Genomic DNA, 22,474 nt, shown 5'->3' on the forward strand with positions numbered 1-22,474 from the left:
CAGGATAATACTTTTCAAAAAACATTAAAGAGCACAAATCGTGACAGAACAGCCAGAAAGGCTGCAGCAGTGAGGAAGAGAACAGAGTCCCCAAAATGAGAAGTGAAACTTTTCAAACTACTGGGACCTAACTGCAAGAAAGATGCATGACAGAGAAAGGAAAGTAGGAGAAAACAGGAGATAAACAGCTTGAGGCAGCATTAAGTAATATCACAAAACGAAGACATTGAGTGATTTATTTCTCAAGACTGTACTTCCATGTAAGCAATCACATTTGTCATAGAGAAGCGGGGTGATTAAGGCAGACATAGAACTTATTGCTCCACAGCTAAAAATCTGTGTGAACATTTTGGGTAATTTATGGCCAGCTGAAAGTGAGAAAAGGGAATGAGGAAAACGTGTGTGGCACCTCAAGACCAGTACCCTGACAGTGAAATGGGATGTCTGCCTAACACTGAAGGGAAATCCCTTCCTAGGAGATGCCACCCAGCATGCTGAAGGCAGATCACGGGTCTGCCAAAGATCACGGCAAAACGGCTTCTGGACCTAAACGGGCCAGGGCTCCCCTCGACCTTCCCCTCCATCTGTTTGTGCGTATTCCGGAACCGGCTGCCTGCTCCCACTCACCAGCTGCCTGGAAAAGAGCACAGAAGCGTTTGTAAAGAAATCCTGATGTTTCGAGTTCCTTTCAGTCCTGCTTGCCCAGCACACCGAGGGCGGCTGTCAGCACCCGCTCGGAGGGGAGGCCACATCCCCGCGACGGGACCGAAGCGCCCCGGGCTCCCTCCTGCCCCCGCGAGGTCTCCCAGGCCAGGGCCGGGGTGCGCAGGGCTGCGGGTCACCCCCACGGAGCCGCTCCCCTCGCACCCAGCGGAGCCGGAGCGCCCCCCCGGGGCTCAGGGAGGGGCGGGACGGCAGCGCCCGGCGCCCGGACAGCAGACCGGCCAGCAGCCCCGCCGAGCTGGGGGCCCGCGGGCACCGGGACGGTCCCGGCCGGGGCGGCCACTGCCCGGGGTGGGGAGACAGGGAGGGGCGGGGCGATGGGCGGGGCGATGGGCGGAGCAGTGGGCGGGGCGACGGGCGGGGCGATGGGCGGAGGGGAGCGGTGGGCGAATGAGTGGGCGGGGCTACGGATCGAGAAGTGGGCGGGGCGACGGGCGGCCGTTTCCAAGCGCGCGCGCGGCAGCCTCCCCGCCTCCCCTCCTGTGCTGCGCAGGCGCCGAGGCCGGAGTCGCGCCTGCGCGCCGCCGCGCGCCGGGCCCACGCGCTTCCCTGCCGAGCCGGCTGGCAGCCGCGCGGCGCGTGCTCCGTCACTCACCCCGCCCGCCACGCGCCCTCCGCGCGCCGCCCGGCGGGCACAGGTGAGGGGCGGGGGGGGGGGCGGACGGGACCATGTGGGCAGGCGCGGGCGGGGGCGGGGGGTGTTGGGGCTGATGGCTCAGAGGGTCGCGACTACGGCGGGAATTTCTGAATTTCTGGCGGGGGGGTAGAGGGGGAAAGGGTGAGGGGGGGGGTCCCTCAGTGAGAGGCGGGAATGGCGGGGGCGGCACGGCGGGGAGTGGTGGCGGGCAGGAGTGGTAGGGCCCGGGGCTCCTCCGCGCCGCCGGTGTGTCGCCGCCTGCCCGGGGCAGAGCCCTCGCTGAGGCGGGGCCGCTGTCGGGCAGCGAGGCAGATGAAGTACATCCTGGTCACGGGCGGGGTGATCTCGGGCATCGGCAAGGGGATCATCGCCAGCAGCATCGGCACCATCCTCAAGTCCTGCGGGCTGCATGTCACCTCCATCAAGATCGACCCCTACATCAACATCGATGCCGGCACCTTCTCCCCGTACGAGCACGGTGAGTGAGTGGCCCCGCGGGGACGAGCCCCGAGCCGGGGTGTTCCGGCGGGTCCCGGCGCTGCCGCCGCCTGCACGGAGCCGTCTGCTGCGTGGGGGAAGAGTCTGTGGCCGGCCCTGTGCGTGGGACCTGCTGGCCGGGCCTCTCGGTGGCCCCGGGCTGAGGGGGGGGTGGTTGTGGGGCCAGCAAACAGCGGTGTGCTCTCTGGTCTGTTGTCGCTGCCGCCTGGTTGGGGGATTCAGTCCTCAGTGGAGTACTCCTGTGTGTTGTATAAAGCTTTTACATTTGCTAGCCACTCCTAAACTTGCTGTAGCAATCAAAGAAGGTGTTTCCATACACTGAATTCTTCGCCTATCTCAGGGAAAACCAACAAGTCGCTGATGTGGACCGTTTCCCTTTGACATGTGCTCGTGCCTTTTTCTGCGTGCCGCAGGGGAGGTGTTTGTCCTGGACGATGGAGGGGAAGTGGACCTGGACCTTGGTAACTACGAGCGCTTCCTCGACATCCGACTCACCAAAGACAACAATCTGACTACTGGGAAGATCTACCAGTATGTCATCAACAAGGAGAGGAAGGGAGACTATCTTGGCAAAACTGTCCAAGGTGATGTGAAGCTTCATTTCTGATGCTTAGAAATACATGTCGTATTTCTGTACTGGTGATGCTTTTGCACTTCATCTTAACTTGAGGTCTTTGTTATATGCTGTCCTTGTGATGTTTTTTTTTTTTTTTTTTTTTTTTTTTTTTTTTTTTTTTTTAAAAGGAGAAGTAGAAGATGCACCAGTTTGTGCCATACTGAATCAGGTTACCTCTAAGCACCTCAAAATTTTCAGTGCTCAGCAACATAAGGTCTATTGCTTGGACTGTATACTGGACTTGGATCCAACTGTTGCAATACTAAGCGTGAACAGGCTTCAGACTAATACACTTGTGGATTATTTGTTACCCGGTTAAAATGGTTATTACTTTTGATAACTTTGTCATTAGAAACCCAAAGGATCTTTGAGGATTAGATCAGTCCCCTTTTTAACCATCCTCAACAGCTGGTTTCGATAAGGACTTTAACAGGCAGTTTAAAAGACAGTAACTCTCTGCTTAGAGCAAAGAACTGTTTGTACTTGAATCTTCCAGTTTAAAAGGAATGTTGCTTACATGTGTTTAAATTGAGACAGGATTACATTTCCTGCCAAGGCACTTCTCTTGAAAATCACAGCCAAGAATAATCACTTCAAAAATGCATATTTCTTTAAAGACACAAATCTGTGCTCAAGACATATGGGAATCACTGGCTAGTTACTTTCAGTAGTTTGTTCTGTAATGAGTTAGAGGGAGAAACATGCCTGGGCTGTGGCTTTAACCCTCGACTGGGTTTCTTTTTCAGTTGTTCCCCACATCACCGATGCTATACAAGAATGGGTAATGAGGCAGGCACGAATTCCTGTAGATGAAGATGGCATTGAACCCCAAGTTTGTGTGATTGAGGTTTGTAGCTCTTGCAAGAAGCAGAACTATATATTTTTTTAATGGAGTAAACTGAGCTATATGGATATTTTGCATAGTAAGATTTTTTTATAGTAATGTTCAACTTTGCATGTTGTTGAGTTGGTAAAAAATCCCTCATTAGCTTCACTTACTCAGTCTAATCTTTTTCATGCTCTGTGTCTGAACTAGAAAGACTTAGTTCTTGGACAGTTGTGTGTTTGAGATGCTTTGCTTTCTATTGTAATGTGAATTCTATAGAATTAATTTTAGCTCTTGTAACTTCATATGCCAAATTCTGAGTTAATCATGCTTCTTCCTTGGTGGATAGAGGGAGGATAGGTAAATCACCCTCTGGAAACAGTTGTCTTTCCTCCTCAGCAGTAAAGGGAGCCCTGGGGTGACTAGTTCAAGCACAGACCTAGAAAAGGGAATGGCACAAGTTATCAGTGACAAACCCCATGCAGTTTCCTGTGCATTGTATGGGACGTCCTGCTGCTAGAGGACAGAGAGTAGGGTGAAGGCTCTGAGACTGCTGAGTTGGCTGATAGGGTGTGCTAATACAGGCGGGAAGAAGCTTGTCACAGTGACTTGGGACTCTCTCTGCAGCTTGAGTGCCAATTTCTGGTCCAGGATTCACAAGCCTGGATCCTGAAGTCCCTAGGAGGCACTATTTGACAACGCACAGGAGGCTGTCAGTGCTCCAGAGAATGCCTTGTCTCTGTTCCTGCATGTGTCCAGAACCGCTCTATATAGTTATTAAAACTTAACAGGAATTTTGCTTCTTGGTGCCACCTAATGTTCATAAATTACAATTTTAACATCAGAATCTTTTCCCTGAATAGAGGATGGAGGCAAAGCTGACATCCCTGCAGAGGTGCTGCCAGTTTTAGAAGATGTTTGTTTGATTTGTGGGGAAATCACAAAGTAAAATAATAGTTAGGGTAGATTGGAGGCTGCGGAAGTATCACATACAACTGACAAATCCTGATGCTTTTCATATTGGTGTTGATGCTTAGGGAATTGGAGGGAGACGGTGGGGAGATGTTTTAGTGTCCTTTTATGTATGTTTTAGTATGCTTTATCATACAAATTCAGGAGGTGATGTTTTGGTACTAACTTTAATTCTAAATGTCTTTGTCTTTTTTAGCTCGGTGGGACGGTAGGCGATATTGAAAGCATGCCTTTCATTGAAGCTTTCCGTCAGTTCCAGTTCAAAGCCAAAAGAGAGAATTTTTGTAACATTCACGTCAGTCTAGTTCCCCAGGTAAAGACCCAGAATGTTTTGGTGGTCAGAGGATTCCACAGTCCAAAACTTGCTTTCTGAATATGTGTTTCTGAAATGCTGTATCTATAGGGACACTTACATTTCTATTTCTGTATATAGAAACTTCTGGAAGAAATTCAGAGAATATATGATTATGTATTTAAAAAGATTTGCAAGAAGCAAACAGAAACTTTCCAAAGTGTGTAAATTTGTAATAAATAGTTAAGAGTTGCAGCAAATGCAGTTTTGCGTCTTTAACTGCTGTTTTTTCTCTATGGAATCGTCTCCTAGCTTTGGCAGGTAAACTTGCTTTCTAGAGCTGAATACTTTCTTTCCCTTCATTTGCATAGCCTTTAATTTCTGCAAAGCTAACATAAAATTCAGTGATATAGCCAGATTTCACAGCCATTTGGACTTTAATAAGATCATATTCTAAACTCTTACTGGAGTTCTTTAATATTTCTGTTGTTTGCTACCCCCCTGCCTCCCTCCCCAAGATTTACTTTAGCTGTAGTTCATGAAATAGGTTGGGTTACTTTTGTAATTTCCAAACATAATACTGTGTTTTGAAACATAATCTGTATTTTTTTTTCCCTAGACAATATATTAATGTGTGTTTTGATCTGTATCAGTAATTTCATAGACTCTCACATCTTGACTGCTATGTAAACCATAACATTCTGAGTGGCAGTTGCTGTTGGTTTCAGAGATGCAACTAAGAAAAGATATTATGAAGCAGTGCTGTGATAAGAATCAGTTAATTAGGAATCACAGAGGAAGACAAAACATCCTTATGTGCCATGTAGATGAGGTGAACTTAATATAAAAAGCATATGAAGGTGTTTTATGCCATATAATGCCTGATATAACCTCATCTCTATTATCTGCTCTGTTTTTGGAGACAATTTACAGTCTTAACCAAACAAAAACGTCTCTTCTGCAGGAGTCGCTGCTGAAAAAATTCTTCCTTGGTTGTGTTAACAGTACTGGAGAGCATGAGTATTCCATGTCCTGGAACAGGATTTGACAGAGCAGCTTGATAGTTACTGGAGTGCAGATCAATCTTTGGTCTCTCCTCTCTTTCTTTCCCCTTCTGTCCAGGGCAGATGATTTACAGAATAAATATTAGGAATATAAAATATTACATATTTGGAGGAAATGGTGGATAAAAACCTTAGAATCTGTGCTCTGTCCTTCACTATAAAGCATACCTGCTTACAGTGCAGACTTGAACTCTGGTTTCTGCTGGTTACTTTCAGTCTTAGAGTTTCAAATGATAGTGTACAGGGGTACTTAAAGTTCACACAAATTGTCCAAGAACTGGGTCAAAGCTTTTTCCAGATAAATAAGGTGGGGAGTCCCAACTAGCCTGATATATCATTGTAATTGATATATGAACTTCTGCTCTTTTCTGACCAGCCAAGCTCTACAGGAGAGCAGAAGACTAAACCCACCCAAAACAGTGTTCGTGAACTCAGAGGTCTTGGTCTCTCACCAGATCTGGTAAGGTTTGCTGCATGGCTTTGAATTTTAAAATGCAGTACTGGCATGTTGCAACGTTATCTTAGTCTAAATAATGCTCAGGTGAGAGCTCTTGCATGTTGGCAATAAACAAGCAAAAGTCACTGAGTTGCATTTTTTTCCCCGAGTCGGGGAGACTGCCAGAAGACAGCTTTTCTAGAAGTTTGTTACATGAATGTCTGAGTACTTCTGTTTTGCTTCACAGCCTTGATGTTGCTGTTCTGTTAGATTGTTTGTAGGTGCTCCACTCCACTGGATACCTCAGTAAAAGAAAAGATTTCCATGTTCTGTCATGTTGAACCAGAACAGGTAAAGATTGCTGTCTGCACTTCCTTGCAATAAATATTCTAGCTGTTTGTCAAATGCTGAGTGGAGTTTTTGTGTTCTGGCTGTGTCTTCTGTTAGCTGCATAATTCATTTGCTGCTTTGTCTTACCTACATTCCTTACACATGTAACCATTGCAAAAATAGTCCTTTTTATGCCAGCACTCAGGTTTTCTTATTAAGGTAGTTAGCATAGGCTTAGAGAATTCTATGGAATCCAAGGTATTTTCTCAATAACTGTTCTTGACCTTCGTTGTCCTTCCACATTCCTTTTGTGATACAGAGGAATAAGATTTTTCTGTATTTAGAAGCCAAAGAGTAGTTGCCCAGCATTAGGTTTAAAGGATGCATGAATGTATTTTGTACACTGCTCTTTTCAGGATTCTATTCTTCTGCCCAGGATTTCGTGAGGAGAGATTGCACAGAAAAGTTGAAATGGTATTCGAGAGAAGCATTGCTTCATTTGTATGTTATGTGATATGCAAAAATTCCACGTTGGCATTGTTCTTTTTATACTGAGACTACTCTGCATAGCATAGTCTGAGGTGGACCTTGGAAAATGATCAGTCTGTAGGCTAAATATTACCACTTTCCGCTCCAGCTGGAGCTTGAAAAATGTTGTCTTTTTGTGAAAGACTGAGTATCACTTCACAATTCCAGGCTCTGTCCAGTGATTTTTACTAGTTTCCTATACAGTGAGATCAAACTAAGTTTTGGAGTTTCAAGTATTACATTCAGAATTAGCTGGCAATAATATTGATGTGTCAGTAGTACAATAGCTACGTTTTGCTGGTCAGGAATTGAAAGCGAGTTGGCTCTGGTCAGTTACTTTCCAGGAAGTTTAATGCAATTTTACGTAACTGTTCCTCTGACTTCAGCTGCACTTGAATTGAGAAGTGCTGTTGACTATAAAGGAGGAAAATCTGCAGCTGAGGGGGTTTTACTGGTGCAGTGTTGAATTCTGCTTTCATTTGAGTCAGGAGAAATAAAGATTTAAAAATAGTTGTGCCAGTATATTTATGATCCTTGAAGTACGGTCTCATTCTCGATGGACAGGTGACAGTTGTCCAGAGCTGTCTCCTTTTCTGAGGAAGCCCATTTCAGTGAACTAGAACTGTTGACACAGATATTCCTCATTGACTTAAGAATTATTTGCTCATAGTTGTTTAATCCTAGTTTTGAAGGATGCTCTGTAAAATTTATTGCTATATTGAGACCACAGATTTCCCTGGGCTTTAATCAAACCAGGAGCCCTGTTTAAGAATGACAGTGGTGGGAAATAGGGAAGCTGGGCTTGTGGGCAGTTTAACTGTAGTTTCAGTTAGGGTTACCAAGAAGGCCGCATCACAGGACAAGTCTCTTTGGAGCGTTCTTTGAACTTTGCTATGCGCTCACATAACTTGTGTAGCAGCTGACTTTCTTACTGCAAGGTTATCTTATAGCACTTCCCTAGGAGCTCCAGTGAGCAGTGGTACCTGGAAAGTGTTGAAGGATGACCTTTTCAAGTATGTGCAAAGTGGTATTAAGCTATTCATATGTTGTTATGTTATTACAACAGATGTTATTCCCTGGAAGTTTAGGTGGTCATATGGTTGTCTGCTAGAGACAGAAGCTCGCTGCATATCTGTCTAAAAATAATTGCACAGGCACTTAGGTCTGTTCTAATGATGTTCATATTGTATGAACAGGTCATCTGTGTTCATGATGTCTCTTCTATCTACCGGGTTCCTCTGTTGTTAGAGGAGCAGGGAGTTGTTGACTACTTCAGACACAGGCTTGACCTTCCCATTGAGAGGCAGCCCAGGAGGATGCTCATGAAGTGGAAGGAAATGGCTGACAGGTGAGCTGCACTGTTAAGTGTAGTCTGAGCTAAGAGTCCAGATTAGTTTCTTGATCGTTGGTTATTAGGTGATGCGTGTTACTTAATGTTCCTCAAGTGTTCTTATGTGCTCATTTTTTTTTTTTTTAACTATAAAAATGCTTTTTCTTCCTAGATGTTTAACTCTGGGGAAAAAAAAAAAATCTTCCAACATGAGAATCATAGAATAGTTTGGGTTGGAAGGGACCTTTAAAGGTCATCTAATCCCAGCCCCCTGCACTGAGCAGGGCCATCTTCAACTAGATCAGGTTGCCTAGAGCCCCGTCCAGCCTGACCTTGAATGTTTCCAGGGGTGGGGCATCTGCAGCCTCTCTGGGCAACTTGTGTTTCACCATCCTCATCATAAAAAATTTCTTCATTATATCTAGTCTAAATCTACCTTCTCTTAGTTTAAAACCATTGCCCCTTGTCCTGTCGCTACAGGTCCTACTAAAAAGTTTGTCCCCATCTTTCTTATAAAGCCTTATAATACTATTATGTATTGAAAGGCCACAAAAAGGTCTTCCCAGAGCCTTTTCTTCTCGAGACTGGACAACCTGAATTCTCTAAGACTTTCTTCATAAAATCCTGTTAAATAATGTTAGAGTTCCTTGTGTTGGTAGCGTATTCTGGCAAAACCAGTTTGAAGTAATTAAAAGTTGGACAGCACCGCCCTCCCTTTTTATACAAGAAGAAACAGTAATATTATGAGGTGTTGAAATTCTTTTGTAGGCATATGTAGGAGTCATCATGAGTGTTAATTAAAAAATGTACCCTTTGAGTATACTTTCAAGCAAGTGAAACAACTGTTTTGTAACTGTTCTGTCTGAGACTCATAGAACGCAGGGTTTTTTTATTATGGGTAATAGACTCTGTGTTCATGGAGAAATACTGAATTGAGTTTTTTCAGTTGGCATTCAAGCCATTTCTGCAGCCTTAAATATGTTTGTCCTTATAAGAAATTAATTTTCAAGATCTAGATGTGTCCTTCTATTTGTATGCCTGACACAAGCCAACACTGTCAGTAACGTTTCCTTCTGATGGGGAACACTCAGTAACCAGCTTGGTTAAAGGTATTTAGCAATTCCGAAATAAACTTTAAACAGTCTCTTAGCTATAGCCAAGAATGCTGTGTAAATCCCATGCTGCCAGGTGCTGGGAATTGAAAGTGTGGGCAGTACAAACTTAGGACTACAGAAGTCCTTTCTGTATTTCTAGCTGCTGAAGTGAATTCAGTCAGAAGCAGCATGGGAAGATGCTGTACAGTATAAACATATGCAGAGTTGTGTTTTGATCATCTATCCTAATAGAGAGAGACTATTAGGAGACTCCATACTCTTCTGCAGACTTTGAATCTAATACAGCTTCCTGAAAAGACAGTTTGGATCTACTCAAAGTGGCTTTTCAGCCTAAGGAGAGATGAGTTAATTTATACATGACTTCCTGAAACTCGTTTTCTCTGTCTTTTATTTTATTATTTTTTTTAATATTGCTTTGCTGTTTAAGTCATAATTGTTATAAAAAGTAATTTCTTCCAAAGTTGTTATCTCTGGCTGGACGGACTTTCAAGAGCCCAATTGCTTGTTGCTTGAAAAGCTGAAGAGAATGTAAGTGATTCTTGCCCCTGTTTCCTGTTAATGATGAAATAACCCTTGTGTTTTGATTTTGTGTAGGTATGACCGTCTCCTTGAAACATGTTCCATTGCACTTGTTGGCAAATACACCAAGTTTTCAGATTCCTACGCATCTGTTATTAAAGCACTGGAGCATTCTGCACTGGCTATCAACCACAAACTTGACATTAAGGTAGGGGTGGCTGCATGGGGGGAGGGGGGGGGGAATTAAAAAAAAAAAACCCACCCAAAAAATTCCCTCCTCCCCAAAACTTCCACCTACAGTGCTATCCATCTTAATTTTTTCACAAACCCATAGATAACAAGGGAGAGGTGATTCAGCCAGTAAAGTTGTCCTTAGATTACAGTATCGAAACATCTGTTGTCAGACATAAAGCAGCTTCAAAGTAAACCAGCCTTTCATCCTGTAAGATGTACAAGGTATCAGTATAATTGGTGGGAACTCTTCAGAGCTTAGTGTTGTGTGCTGAACTGTGATTGAGTGGTAGATATATTTGAGGAGGTCACTGTATGCTTTAATTTCTCTGACAGTTGTTGAAAGTGATCCTTTTTTTAGGGTTGTTGCTGTTAACCTTGTACTCACAGGTTTTATGACACTTCTGCCTTGGGCTTTATCAAGGTTTTAATGCTGGTTTGGCTGCACAGGTGCTTTTAAGGGTCTTGGTTGTAGCTAGATGCTCTGAGGAGGTCTGTGTATCTGTTGTCAGAAATTTTACTTTCATTTAAATATATGTTTTAAATATCCAGTGGTTTCATGATGCCAGTGAGTCATGGTGATAGGTGTTTCCTTTGTAACAGCACTGTTCAGTGTTTGGGTTACCTTTCAACTTACAAAATCAGTAGAGGAGAAAAGAAGAAAAACAAGTAAGACCAGTGAAGAATAAACTGTGTGCATGCATCTCTGAGTAGTTCCTGTTACCGCTGTATTGGTATGGTTCAGAAGGGGAATGATGGGTTCTGCGAGCCGCGTGCATGGAGGTCTTATGTTGGGTTAAAGAACTGTGAGAGCTGTTTAGCAGTATTCCAACCTTTAAAAACAGAAAAAAAAAAAAAAGACAAAAGTCCTTTTGTTCAAAAGGACTATCAGACTGCTAGAACATTCAGAAGTTCAGACGTACTGGAATAGTGGAGTTGAGAAACTGGAAAATTTACAGGTTTTTCCCATATGTAGCATTGGTCATAACATCCTTTAATTACAACAGCCTGTGTTCCACCATATCCTATTTGTTCTTCAGTCCCTCTTGAAGATTAAATTATGTATATTTGATGAGATTGTGATTCAGCTTTGTTCTTGCTGTGTGGGTGTTTGTCTGCATAGCCATGTGTTCCCATCTCACTGTGCTCCATTAAGACTTTATGTTTAGTGAGTCTGGGTCTCTTCGACTTCACGTACATCACAGCAGAGCTACAGAGAGGTGAAGATAGAAAAAGCATGGCTTCTGTTTGGTAGTAGGATGGTGGAAGAAAGGAGTTATGTTGACTAGCAGACAGGAGAAATCAGCCCAGAAGAAACAAGCAAGTATCCAGTAGGAAACAAATCCAGAGCTATCCAGCAGGAATTATGGTATCTTAATTTAATGAGAATTATGGAGACCCTGTACACTCTTGTGGCAGTATCTCATCATCCTTTTTTGGATTTCTTCCCAGTATATTGACTCTGCTGACTTGGAGCCAGATACTCTGCAGGAAGAACCTGTCCGATACCATGAGGCATGGCAGAAGCTGTGTGGTGCTGAGTAAGACTCTTACACTCTGGCCGTTTATTTGGAGCATGTCTGATAACCTTGGTGCTATTGACAGTTTTGGAATTGTGAGCCTCACTGGAGACTGTTTTCTTAAGCACAATACCAGCATACCCTGACATTGCCCCAAATACCTCTCAATGAAATTTAGGATAAGATGCAAAATGAAGAATTGTTAAGTCAGGGAGTTTGTAAAAAAGGCAGCAGCTGGGGAGATGTTTGTGCACAGGCTTAGTGGGGAAACAGGGTGAGAGGAAATAAGAGGAAAGGATAGGTACTGGCAAAGGCTATTAAAGCCAAAGAGAGAGTACAGAAGGTGTAAATGTGGTATAAAGTTCTTTAGGAAGAACATGTGAGAAGGGGAAAAAGCATTAGGATGCAGAGCAGTGCCAAGAGTTAGCCCAGAAAACAAGAACAAGTAGGGCTTTAGCTCTCAGAATCAGGCTGTGGGTGGGACCAGGAGAATGAAGGACCTCCTGCAGAATTTGGTGTCCTTGTGCCTGTGGTTAGGACAACCTGACACTGCAGCCAGCAGCCAGCTCAGCATGGGCCTGCCTGGCTGATGTGTTTGTAAACATGTTCGGTGCAGAGCACATCAGTCATGAAATCTAAACCATTCTGGTATTGTAACCTGCACTGTATTTGGGTTTTCTTGGGAAGGTAAAATTTGCATTTATAAAATGTTTCCCTGAAAATTCTGTGACATTTTATGTGACACCTCATGTGAAGTCATATGGAAACTGAGCTGCAGACAGGCCTTGCACATAGGGCACTTTAAAGCCCTTTTTAGGAGTGAGGTCTTGCAAGCCCAAGATTCTATGGGAGAAAGATGGTGTGTGGCTGGGGGGCACCACGTTGGTGAGCCCCAAGTGAATGGAATCTTTTCATCCTTATGCAGTGGAGTTCTGGTTCCTGGTGGATTTGGTGTTCGAGGGACAGAAGGCAAAATTCAAGCTATTTCTTGGGCAAGAAAACAGAAAAAACCTTTCTTAGGTGAGAAACATTTCATTCATAAGGGGGAGGTTGAGTAACAGCCTAACTGGTCTGCAGCAAGAGCTTTACTGATTTCCATTAGTATCTAAAATGTACAGTTTTGAAGATAATGTATCGAGGAAAGCCATCTGGGTAATACAGCTGTCATCTGTAGTTAGCTCCGAAATGGTCGGAGTTGGCTGGTGTGGGATGACAAGGAATCTCTGTAATGAGGGGCTGGGAGTCTCAGAGAAAGTTTCAGAGGAGGCTGTGGTGATCTTGGCACAAAGAAATATGTGACTGCATTTAATAGACATTGAGAGACTGGAGATGTCACGTGAGCAGAGTGGATAGGGAAGGGAGGGGTAGAGTAAAACTTGTCACAACTACTTGGTACTGAGTGAACAGACCCCAGAATCCAAGTGAAAGGTCTGTCTCATCCAGGTTTTCCTCTCACTCAGGGCTGCCCTGTGAAGGTGTGTGTGCTTTGCATCATGGGTGTGGTGGTCCTTGTCCTGACTTGATCTGTGTTCTGCCTTGCCTTCTGCAGGAGTTTGTTTGGGAATGCAGTTAGCAGTTGTGGAGTTTGCACGCAGTGTTCTTGGTTGGCAAGGTAATTGCACAAAACGCTTCCTGGGTTTTGGTCATTTATTTGATTGCTTGAATAATACCTGTAATTTTAAATTTTTCACTGGTAGGTAGATTTAATTTTTTTATAGTCCTGTAAAATTCCCCATCTCCTTTGCTGATTCAAAGGAAAAAGAACAATTTCCTTATCCTATTCAAATCAAGATCAAGGGAGTAAGGCATGCTTATAATGACAGAAGACTTTCTATGGCTTAGAGTGAGATTCAGCTCCTGAAAACACCACCTCAGTGGCGTTGTGCCGATGTGTGCTGGACATCCTAAATTCCCGTTACAGCCAGCAGGAATGAAGACCAAAAAGCAGTTCAGCTGACCAGATAGTTGTACCTACTTCACTGAGTTGAATTGCTTTCTGGTCTCCACTGCTTGAATTGACTAGGTCCCTGTTGTCAAAACTCTCTTTACAGAGTGCTAGATTTAGTTTCTCACTAGTAGTGAAGGTAGGGGAAAATGTCTTTCTCAGAGTACTTCTGCTCCCTTCCCCCTCCTTGGCTTTATTTCAGATATTCTAAGCTGTTGACTGTGTGCTTTTCCTGAATGACCCTCGCTTTTATCACCAATTGCACTAGACTGGCTGCCCTAAGATTGCAACCTCCATGCAGTCTCAAAAATTCATATCAAACAGTGCTGACAGAGCCCTGTTCCTGCAGTTTGGGCTGAGCCAGCAGCTCCGTGCTGGTGAGTGGCTTGGCACAGTTAAGGTTGCCGCTTGCCAGAAGCGCAGGACTGAGATGCAGCTGTACCTGGGGGAGGTCCTGTAAATGCACCTCCTGGTGTGAGGGACTTGGTGTTTCTAATTGATGAAAGTTTCATTGCAGATGCTAACTCGACAGAATTTGATTCCAAAACTGCTCATCCAGTGGTGAGTTCATGGAGACTTCCTTGTAATGTCCTTACTGTGCTAGACTTCTCTGCACGCAGATGTTGGTACAGTTACGAGCTTGGATTATGATGTTTTGTGGCTTTTAAGTCTGTCTTCCATCATTTACTAATCTGGAAAGAAAATGGTTTTGCCTAGTTAACTGTATGGCAGTTGCTGCTTCATAGAAGGTTACAGTGCTTATTATAGGTGAAACTCTGATATCTTTTTATTTATTTTTAATTACACTTTTTCATAAAACAAGGTGTTTTCTAAGAGGTAAAAGGTTCTTAAAGGGCAGTCTGAAAGCTAACTGATTTCACAGAGTAAATGTTAAAGATTTGGTGATATCCAGATTCCGCTGCCTAACTGTTTAATTATGATCTCAGAAATTAATATAGACAGGCATAAATTCATTAGAACATTTGTGGACAGATTTCTGAACCTGTCTTTCTTAGCAGGCTCTATGTGCCTTGTCCAAGGTCTACCATAATGATTGGCTTCTGCTATAATTTAAAATGCAACTCAAAAGGAAAAAGCTTTTAGAAAAACAGCTTATAAAGTTAATTATTGAAGTATAAATGATTCTGATTTGGGGGTTTTGTTTCTGTAAATCTGCTTGCTTGTTTGTTTACATTTAGTTCAGTAAGTAGCACATTATTAGTGCATGGGATCTGTGTGGGCTTTGTCTGAGACCATTTCCTATGCTAAAGCTTCGTGAATACCCGCAAACCTTCCGTATGTTCTGTACAGCCTTTACCGGAGTAACTCAGCTAATTAATCTAGTTCTGTTGGTCTGCCTTATCAAGAAAATGTTCCTTGGGTAGGCTTGCCTGTTTTCTGTATGGATGCAGGGTTTTTCCCATCATTAATGTTTCAGAGTCTGCCTGGCACTGTTGTCCCTCCCTCAGTCTCACCTTTCCTCTCTGAATGCTTTTTGCAGGTCATAGACATGCCGGAACATAACCCCGGGCAAATGGGTGGGACCATGAGGCTTGGCAAGAGAAGGACACTCTTCCAAACCAAGAATTCGGTCATGAGTAAGGCATTTCTTACCTCTTTTGGAAGTGTTTCCTGGGAATGAGGTGCATGTATGGTGGGTATGGGGAAGTGAGACCTGGGAATGTTAAAGCATTCGTGAATGGTAGGTGTTTGCAGACTTCGTTAGAGCAGTGAAATGGAGATCAGTGCGTTTGGTCTCTGTTAGAAGTGGCAGATTTTGATGGATGCCATTCCTATGAACTTGTTAAAACTTGGCATGGTGTGAACTGCTTGACATTTGCTCTAAGAAACGTCTTCCTTTTGGTGTAGGGAAGCTGTATGGAGATCATGATTTCTTGGAAGAGAGACATAGACACAGATTTGAGGTAAAAATGCTGCTGTAGGTATTGAGCTTTTCTGTGTCATCCAAACACAAGAGATCATGGGTTTTCTCGCTTCTGGTCTTCTAGGTCAATCCAGAATTGAAAAAGTGTTTTGAAGAGCAAGGTTTGAAGTTTGTAGGCCAGGATGAGGAGGGAGAGCGAATGGAAGTGGTTGAGTTGGAAGGTGAGTACTTGAGCAGTTTGTGGGTGTAGGTATTTACAAAGGAAAGTGCATGGAGGGTAAGCAAGCAGGTTTTTGTGTGGGACCGGTCCAGGCTCTCTCAGAATGATTCCATCCATAAAATTATACTAGAAGAATCCCATGTGCCTGTCCATTTAGGGACAAAAGGCAGGATAGAAATGACACTTCCCTGTCATCAGGGCTTCAGTGTGATCAGTGCTTTCAACTGCAGTTCAGCCACAGGCTTAAGAGACTTGACATTAATATTTTCTGTTTCTTCTTCTCAGAGCATCCTTTCTTCGTTGGTGTTCAGTACCACCCTGAATTCCTCTCTAGACCAATTAAGCCATCTCCCCCATACTTTGGCCTCCTCTTGGCATCTGCAGGAAGACTCACGCATTATCTACAAAAGGGCTGCAGGCTCTCACCCAGGTAGGTTGGAGGAAGATACCAGTCAGACCTTTCACAGGCCAGTGCTTCTTTCTACTGGATAAACCAGAGAATCCTCTTAGCCCAGAGTTACTGCAGAGCAACTAGGGGGTACTTGCAGCACCTCTTCTTTCCACATTTTCTTTGATTGCATTTTAAGATTGACTGTAGTGCCACAGTAGTGCGTGTCCTGCAGTGAAGTCCCAGCTTCAGAGAGAGTAACTGCACTCTTGTGTTGTCAGTCAGAGGTGTTTGGGGAAACTGCAGCTGGTGCTGCTCTTTTAGATGATTGGAGTCCTCATGGGATTTTCCCCACATTCCTTGTCCAAGTCCTAGGTACAGGTTGGTCCTTAAGAAACTTGTTCTTGTTGCTGGTTTAAAGAATTGCGCCCTGGTGGTTGCAGCTTCATTTCCTTTTTTATTTTTATTTTTTTTTCCCTGCTGACTTAAGCTTTCTTTTGTCTCAGATTGCAAAGCAACTAATGTTTTGGGTAGACTTAATAGTGCATTTAGTTTCTTCTGCTGCTCCCTAATGCCTTGCAGTTCTGCTTGGCAGTCATGGCAATATGCAACAAATAAACATCAGTTTGGTAGTGACCCATTTTTTTCCTTATAGAGGAGAATGCAGGGGACTTGCTTGTGTAGCTGGAGTGCTAACATACATTAAACAAAAAACCTCAAACTAAATGCAAAAGAGAAATATCACTGACTGAATTAAACTAAAGCAATGCAAAAAGGCAAGTATCGGTCTTTCTGGGTTGAGCTGCAATGGCAGCTGCACCACAGGAATTCCTGTGTCCGATGTCTGGAGAACAGCTGTCAGTTGTTTGACTGATCTGCTCTGAAGAGAGTTTCTGTGCGAAGATGTCTCATTTCAATGCTTCCAAGGGTTGAGGGATATTTTAATTTCCTGCTTTTGCATATTTGAGTTTGAAATGGCTTCTCAGAGCAGAGGAGCTGAAGTTTCGTCTGCACTGCAGCATCCTAAGTTAGTATTATCTGCTCTTGGAGTTGTTTTAAAAATCATGTTTCAGTATTTAAAGGGTGGCTACAGAGAAGGTGGAGACTCCCTTTTTACAAGGAGTCACACGGAAAAGGCGAGGGGTAATGGGTATAAGTTACTGCTGGGGAGATTTTGATTGGACAGAAGAGGAAAATTTTTCACAATGAGAACAATCAGCCATTGGAATAATCTCCTCAGTGAAGCAGTGGATTCCCTGGACACTTTGAAGATTCAGCTGGACAGGGTGCTGGGCCACCTTGTCTACACTGGTCTTTTGCCAAGAAAGGTTGGACTAGATGATCCTTATGGTCCCTTCCAACCTGGTATTCTGTGATTCTGTGGGTGTGGTCACAAATTGTTTCGTGGTTAGTGTACAGTCTAAAAATGCCCAGCCTGTACTCTCCTTTATTCATGTGCCCTTGTAACTCTCATCATATTGTCAGGTAAGTCTCATCATTGCTCCCTGATGAGGTTTGCCTGCGACAGCAAACCAGGGGGAACAGACTATACACTTGAGGATGGGACCACTGTTTGGAGGGACCTGGTCTGGAGGAGTGGGCTGACAGGCACCTGATGAGGCTTAACAAGGACAAAAGCAGAGTCCTGCATCTGGGAACCTCTTACAGTAACCCAGGCTGGGGACTGAGCAGCTGGGGAGCAGCTCTGCTGGCGAGGTCCTGGTGAACAGCAAACTGAACATGAGCCAGCAGTGTGTGCTGGCACCCAAGGAAGGATGAACAGCAGCCTGGGCTGCGTGAGTTAAGAGCAGAGTCAGTAGATGGAGAGAAGTGATTTTATGTCTCTTTACTGGGCGTTTGCTAGACCGCATCAGTGCAGTTTGGGGTCACCAGTACAAGTGAAACGTGGATGAATTGGAGAGAGTTTGGTGGATGGCTGCTAAGAAGGTCAGGAGGTTGGAGTACTTGCCCTGTAAGTAGAGGCCAAAGGAGCTGAGCTTGTTCAGCCTGGAGAAGGGAAGACTTTATGGGACTTGAGCAGCCTGCCAGCACCTACAAAAATGTTATCAAGAAGATGAAAACAGGATCTTTGCAGAAGTGCATGGTGGGAAGACGAGACACAACGGACAAAAATTGAAGTAAGAGAGGTTCCGACTGGATATAAGGAAAATCTTTTTCACCCTTAGATCAGTCGTGCGTTGGTGCAAGTTGCCCAGAAAAGCTGTGCAGTCTCAGTCCTTGGAGAATTTCAGAATGTGACTGAGTAAAGCCCTGAGCAGCTGTGTCTGATCTGATAGCTGCCCCTGCAGTGTAACTGGCCTGAGGTCCCTTCCGATCTGAATTATTTTGCAATCTGAAAAAGCTGTTTAAGGGATTAAAGTCAATCAGCTGTTACTGGGAAGCTGAAATAGAATGGCTTATGGGTGGTTAACCAGTCTCCTATTTCATGTTTAATGAATTTCAGTTGGAATAACTTTGCCTTATAAAATGACTATTATATGTACAATCATTTTAGTTCACAAACCTTGAAATTGGTGATGACTCAACCCTGTTTCCAAAGGGACAGCTACACTAGGAATTCTGTGTGCTCTGCTTCTCAGCCTCAGCTAGCAGTACATACTACCAAGCCCTGCTAATTGCTGATGCAACTCTTAAGTCTGTAAAGCACTTGTGCTCTGTAAAACAAAAATTCTTTTTGAATTCTGCAGGGACACCTACAGCGATAGAAGTGGCAGCAGCTCACCTGACTTGGAGATAACGGAGCTGAAGTTTCCATCAGTAAATCATGACTGATTCCTGGTAACTTTTCATGACCTCAACCTCTTTCCTTACGGAAAAAATTCCTTGCCCAGTCTTTCCTCCTGGCATCTGAATGTTTCACATCAGTTGGTAGAAAACTGGCACACCATGAAAAATGCACATGTTCCAGCTGTGCTGAGGGATGCAGAATACCTCGTGTCCGTGTAACAGATGTGGGTGGGTATTTTCTTAGCAAATTGACACATAATAAAGTATAAAAATACATGCAGGAGTTTGAGATTAAATTCAAATAAAGAAACAAAGCACAAATATAGCACCCATTTCTGAAAATGGAGGCAAAGCTGAGCAAGGGGTTACTGGATTTAGAAAGCTTAGTATTTTGGGAGCAATCTCTCACTTTCACCATTTTTGAAATAGCCATTCTCCTCGATCTCTTGAGACAGCAAGTTTCTCTGTCAAACTGTAGTAACTGCTGCAGGTGTTACGTGGATGCACAAATTGGATGCATATAATCCAGTCTTGGAGGGGGGGCACTAGAACCTAGCATTGAGACTTCACCAGCAGAAAAGGTAGACTTAATTTTTAGATGCCTTCTCCCTTTGTGAGGTAGGTCATCGTGGATGTAACACTTTTTCCCACTGCTCTGGCTGGTTTTGTGTTTGTGTTCTTGGAGAAGTTAAGCAGCATTTGTGCACACGCATGTCGAGTGAGAGTAGGGGTCTATTGCTAAATGGCACGGGACCGAGGATGTCCAACTGGTCGCTCTTCCCCCTTTCCTTCATGTGACAGATGCTTCCAGAGTTAACTGTAGAGCGAAGATGAGGGTTAGCCCGAGTCCAGCACAGATTTACTTCCCCATCCCTGGTCACAGGCCTGGGCATTTGTGGTGCCGAGGGTTGCTGGGTGTTGGGTTGTTCCAGATCTGATACAGCAGCAAACTGAAAGCGGAAGAATCCTCTGTAAATTCTTAGCCTTCTGAAGATATTCTGAACTTTTGGCTCGCTGGCAGTAGCCACTGTGCTCCCTAATGTGACGAGTCTGGGTGCTGCGTTGATACCCAGTGGCTTGGAGGCCGACCCCAAATGAAGAAATTGTAGGGAAGGTGACACTGGCGTGTGTGGTGTGTCCCCTGTCCAGCTGACTGGCCTGCTGGAACATGTCTCGGCTCAACTCTCAATAACTACACCATAATGAGGATTTTCTTTTGGTTCCTCTGCCGTGGGCAGTGCTGAGAAGGGCATGAAGTTAATTCTTAGCTTAACAGTGCTCACTCCCTACATTTTATTTAAAAATAGACTTCTAGGAGCTTGCTTTCTTAGGGGTGTCCTACACTGGTCTTAATGTTGCCATAGTGCCCCAATAAAACTAACAGACATCTCTTACCCTGGGAAGGGGAGTGTTGTCAGGTCCGTGTGTCCGGGGTGATGTATGTAAGACTCAGACTTCAGTGTTGGGTGTGATTCCAGCCTGTTGCTCTTCACTGTCAGTAATTCCTGCTCCTTTTCTTTCTCTTTCTCCAGATCTGTCTTCGCTGAAGAGTCTTCATTAGATTGCTCCAGGCATTCTTACAGCAATAGCTTGAACACTGTCAGCTTTGGGCTTTCTTAAGTTATGGTTTTATAATTTTCATTATGAAATCCTGTCCCTTTATTTCCTCAAATCTGTCCTTTGTTTATTTTCTGCATAGATTCTGTATTTCTGGAGGAGAGCTCATCACAGCACATGCACCTCTTGACTTGCTTCAGTTAGCACCGTCTTGGAGAAAAAGAGCAGATTTGGGTATGAGATTTGATGTGTAGGGGGGAGTCCAGCCGCGCGCGTCCGGCCTGACACGTGGTAACGCCGGCAGGGGTTCGTACCTTGGACACTGACAGCTGAGTTGTTTCCTCCGGCCTTTCTGCTCCCTCAGCAGTCTTCATCGCTTACTGGTGAAATTATGTGGATGACACTAGATTTTGGAGGCTTGCTCAGTTCTTGAGCTGTGCTGTGCTGCAGAGGATGAGGCTGTTCAGCTTTATGCAGTCTTTTTTTGTGGGGGGGAGGGGAGGGGGGGCAGGGAATGCTTTGTTCTTTCTTGTGTTTTTGTTTGTTTTTTGTTTTTTTTTGGTTTTTTTCAGTAGTATTTAAAAAAGTTTGGCACTGGTAGTCTTGGTGCACTCATTGCCGGCAATGAACTTTTAACTGGGAAAATCTTCCTGGAATAGAGTTAATCTGGAACATGATCAGCTCTAACTGTGATATGTCACTCTGCAGGGATGCAATTAACTTGGATCGACTTGGGGGGGGAAAAAAAAAAAAAAAAATAGCAAAACTGTCAGGAAAGCCCATTGTTGCCTGAATTGAGGCGTAACTGTTAGCCCTTTCTATGCCAGTGTTTGCTGGTGCTGCTTCTTGGGCTGGGAAATTTCAACTCCTTGCATCAAGGGGGAGGTACAGAAAAGGAAGTGAACTACTTCAGCTGCTGCCTTGCCAGCTCCCGCTGTCACCGCCTGGGACTGAGCAGGTCCTGCTGTGCTTTTTCCTCGATGGGAAGCGGAGCCTTCGCTGCCTCTCACAGGGCGGAGCTGCGTGCGGCCGGGCTGCTTCCCGCCGCGGTGTTACTCGGCTGAGTTCCCAGACAGGCGCTGTCCTACGGTGACGAGCTCAGCTTTGCAGTTCTGGGGTGGGAAATGCACTTGTGCTTTTCTTTTTTTCCTTTTCCCCTGCCTTTTGCTGCAGTGTAATCAGCACAGTTTTTGATCTTTAGTAATTTAGAAGAAAGGAAGAAAGTGTCTCAGTTGTCTGAAGTGGTGTGTGTTCAGACCTCTTTAGTTCATTGAAGTTTGGAGAAAGCTGTACGTCTTGAGCCTGGCTGAGTACTAACTGATGCCAACCTTTAATTAAACACTGTCCTGTCTCATCTTCAGTGATCTTTTCCACAACCGTCTTGCTTTATTCCTCAATTATTTTAAATATACTCTGTGAAGCTGCTTTGACCCGGGAAAGCTTTGAGCATTCTTCATACGTGCCAATTGTAACAGTTCTGCAAAAATGATCAGCCAAGCGGAGATGCTCTTTGTACTGAACAGACACTGGCCGTGAAATGGCTGATCCTCTAGCAGTGTGAGATCACTCCTTATCTGTAGTACAACTTTATTTGTTTTCTTCTGAAATGTTTTTGTTTCTGCCAAAACTGTGCAACTGACTCAGTCATTAAATGCTTATTTGTAATAAAATAAGTAGCCAAGAGCTTGCTCTGACTTCATAGCTCACAGGGAGGGAAAGGACTGGAGTATAATACTATTTTAAATGAATCCAGTGTAAGCTGGGAAAAGTTTGTTAGCTGTATTTGTAGTGGTTTTTAGACACGTATTTCCAAAGTCTGGCTGAAATTACGGGGCTTTCCCCTAGCACTAGAGAAACCTGGGAAACTGGGCCTGAGCCCACAGCCTCCGCAGGGCAGAAAAATCACCGTTTTTAACGTACTGATGCTGCGCGGTGCCTCTTGGATGGGCCGCTCCCTCTCCCTCCCCAGCTGCTCGCCTGCTGCCCGCCGGGGGCTGCTGTGCCTCGCTGCTCCCCCAGGAGCACTGAGAGCTTTGCCTCTGCTCTGGGCGAAATCGTTGGTTCCCCCTGCCCCACGCTGCCCTGGGGACCAGT

The 22,474-nt window shown here is 44.5% G+C and overlaps 1 protein-coding gene across 3 annotated transcripts; it reads left to right on the forward strand.

Moving 5' to 3' along the window:
• The first annotated feature begins 1,229 nt into the window (after positions 1–1,229).
• On the forward strand, positions 1,230–22,063 carry CTPS1 (CTP synthase 1). Of its 3 annotated transcripts, none has more exons than XR_006165431.1 (19): positions 1,230–1,361; positions 1,665–1,838; positions 2,272–2,442; positions 3,221–3,321; positions 4,469–4,585; positions 6,005–6,088; positions 6,335–6,415; positions 8,119–8,270; positions 9,962–10,094; positions 11,570–11,658; positions 12,563–12,657; positions 13,187–13,249; positions 14,100–14,143; positions 15,084–15,180; positions 15,452–15,507; positions 15,592–15,688; positions 15,973–16,117; positions 18,784–19,051; positions 20,356–22,063. XR_006165431.1 is itself a non-coding variant. In XM_042793712.1 (19 exons), the coding sequence occupies exons 2-18, from the start codon at positions 1,673–1,675 to the stop codon at positions 18,866–18,868; spliced, it is 1,776 nt and encodes a 591-aa protein (XP_042649646.1). In that variant the 5' UTR covers positions 1,230–1,361; positions 1,665–1,672; the 3' UTR covers positions 18,869–18,874; positions 20,356–22,063. The 3 variants fall into 3 exon arrangements, 2 of the variants coding, with proteins under 2 accessions (XP_042649646.1, XP_042649647.1); XM_042793712.1 differs by having other exon boundaries at positions 18,784–18,874; XM_042793713.1 differs by having other exon boundaries at positions 18,784–18,874; positions 20,523–22,063.
• The last annotated feature ends 411 nt before the right edge of the window (positions 22,064–22,474 follow it).

The sequence above is a fragment of the Tyto alba genome, unplaced genomic scaffold (genome assembly GCF_018691265.1).
Source record: "Tyto alba isolate M040663 unplaced genomic scaffold, T.alba_DEE_v4.0 Super-Scaffold_20, whole genome shotgun sequence".
Lineage (NCBI taxonomy): Eukaryota > Metazoa > Chordata > Aves > Strigiformes > Tytonidae > Tyto > Tyto alba.

Excerpts from the sequence above, each read along its gene's own strand:
- CTPS1 (XM_042793712.1), top strand. The coding sequence starts at position 1,673 with ATGAAGTACATCCTGGTCACGGGCGGGGTGATCTCGGGCATCGGCAAG. Across the intron at positions 11,659-12,562 it reads CAGAAGCTGTGTGGTGCTGA|TGGAGTTCTGGTTCCTGGTG; the intron begins GTAAGACTCTTA and ends ATCCTTATGCAG. Across the intron at positions 15,181-15,451 it reads AACCAAGAATTCGGTCATGA|GGAAGCTGTATGGAGATCAT; the intron begins GTAAGGCATTTC and ends CTTTTGGTGTAG.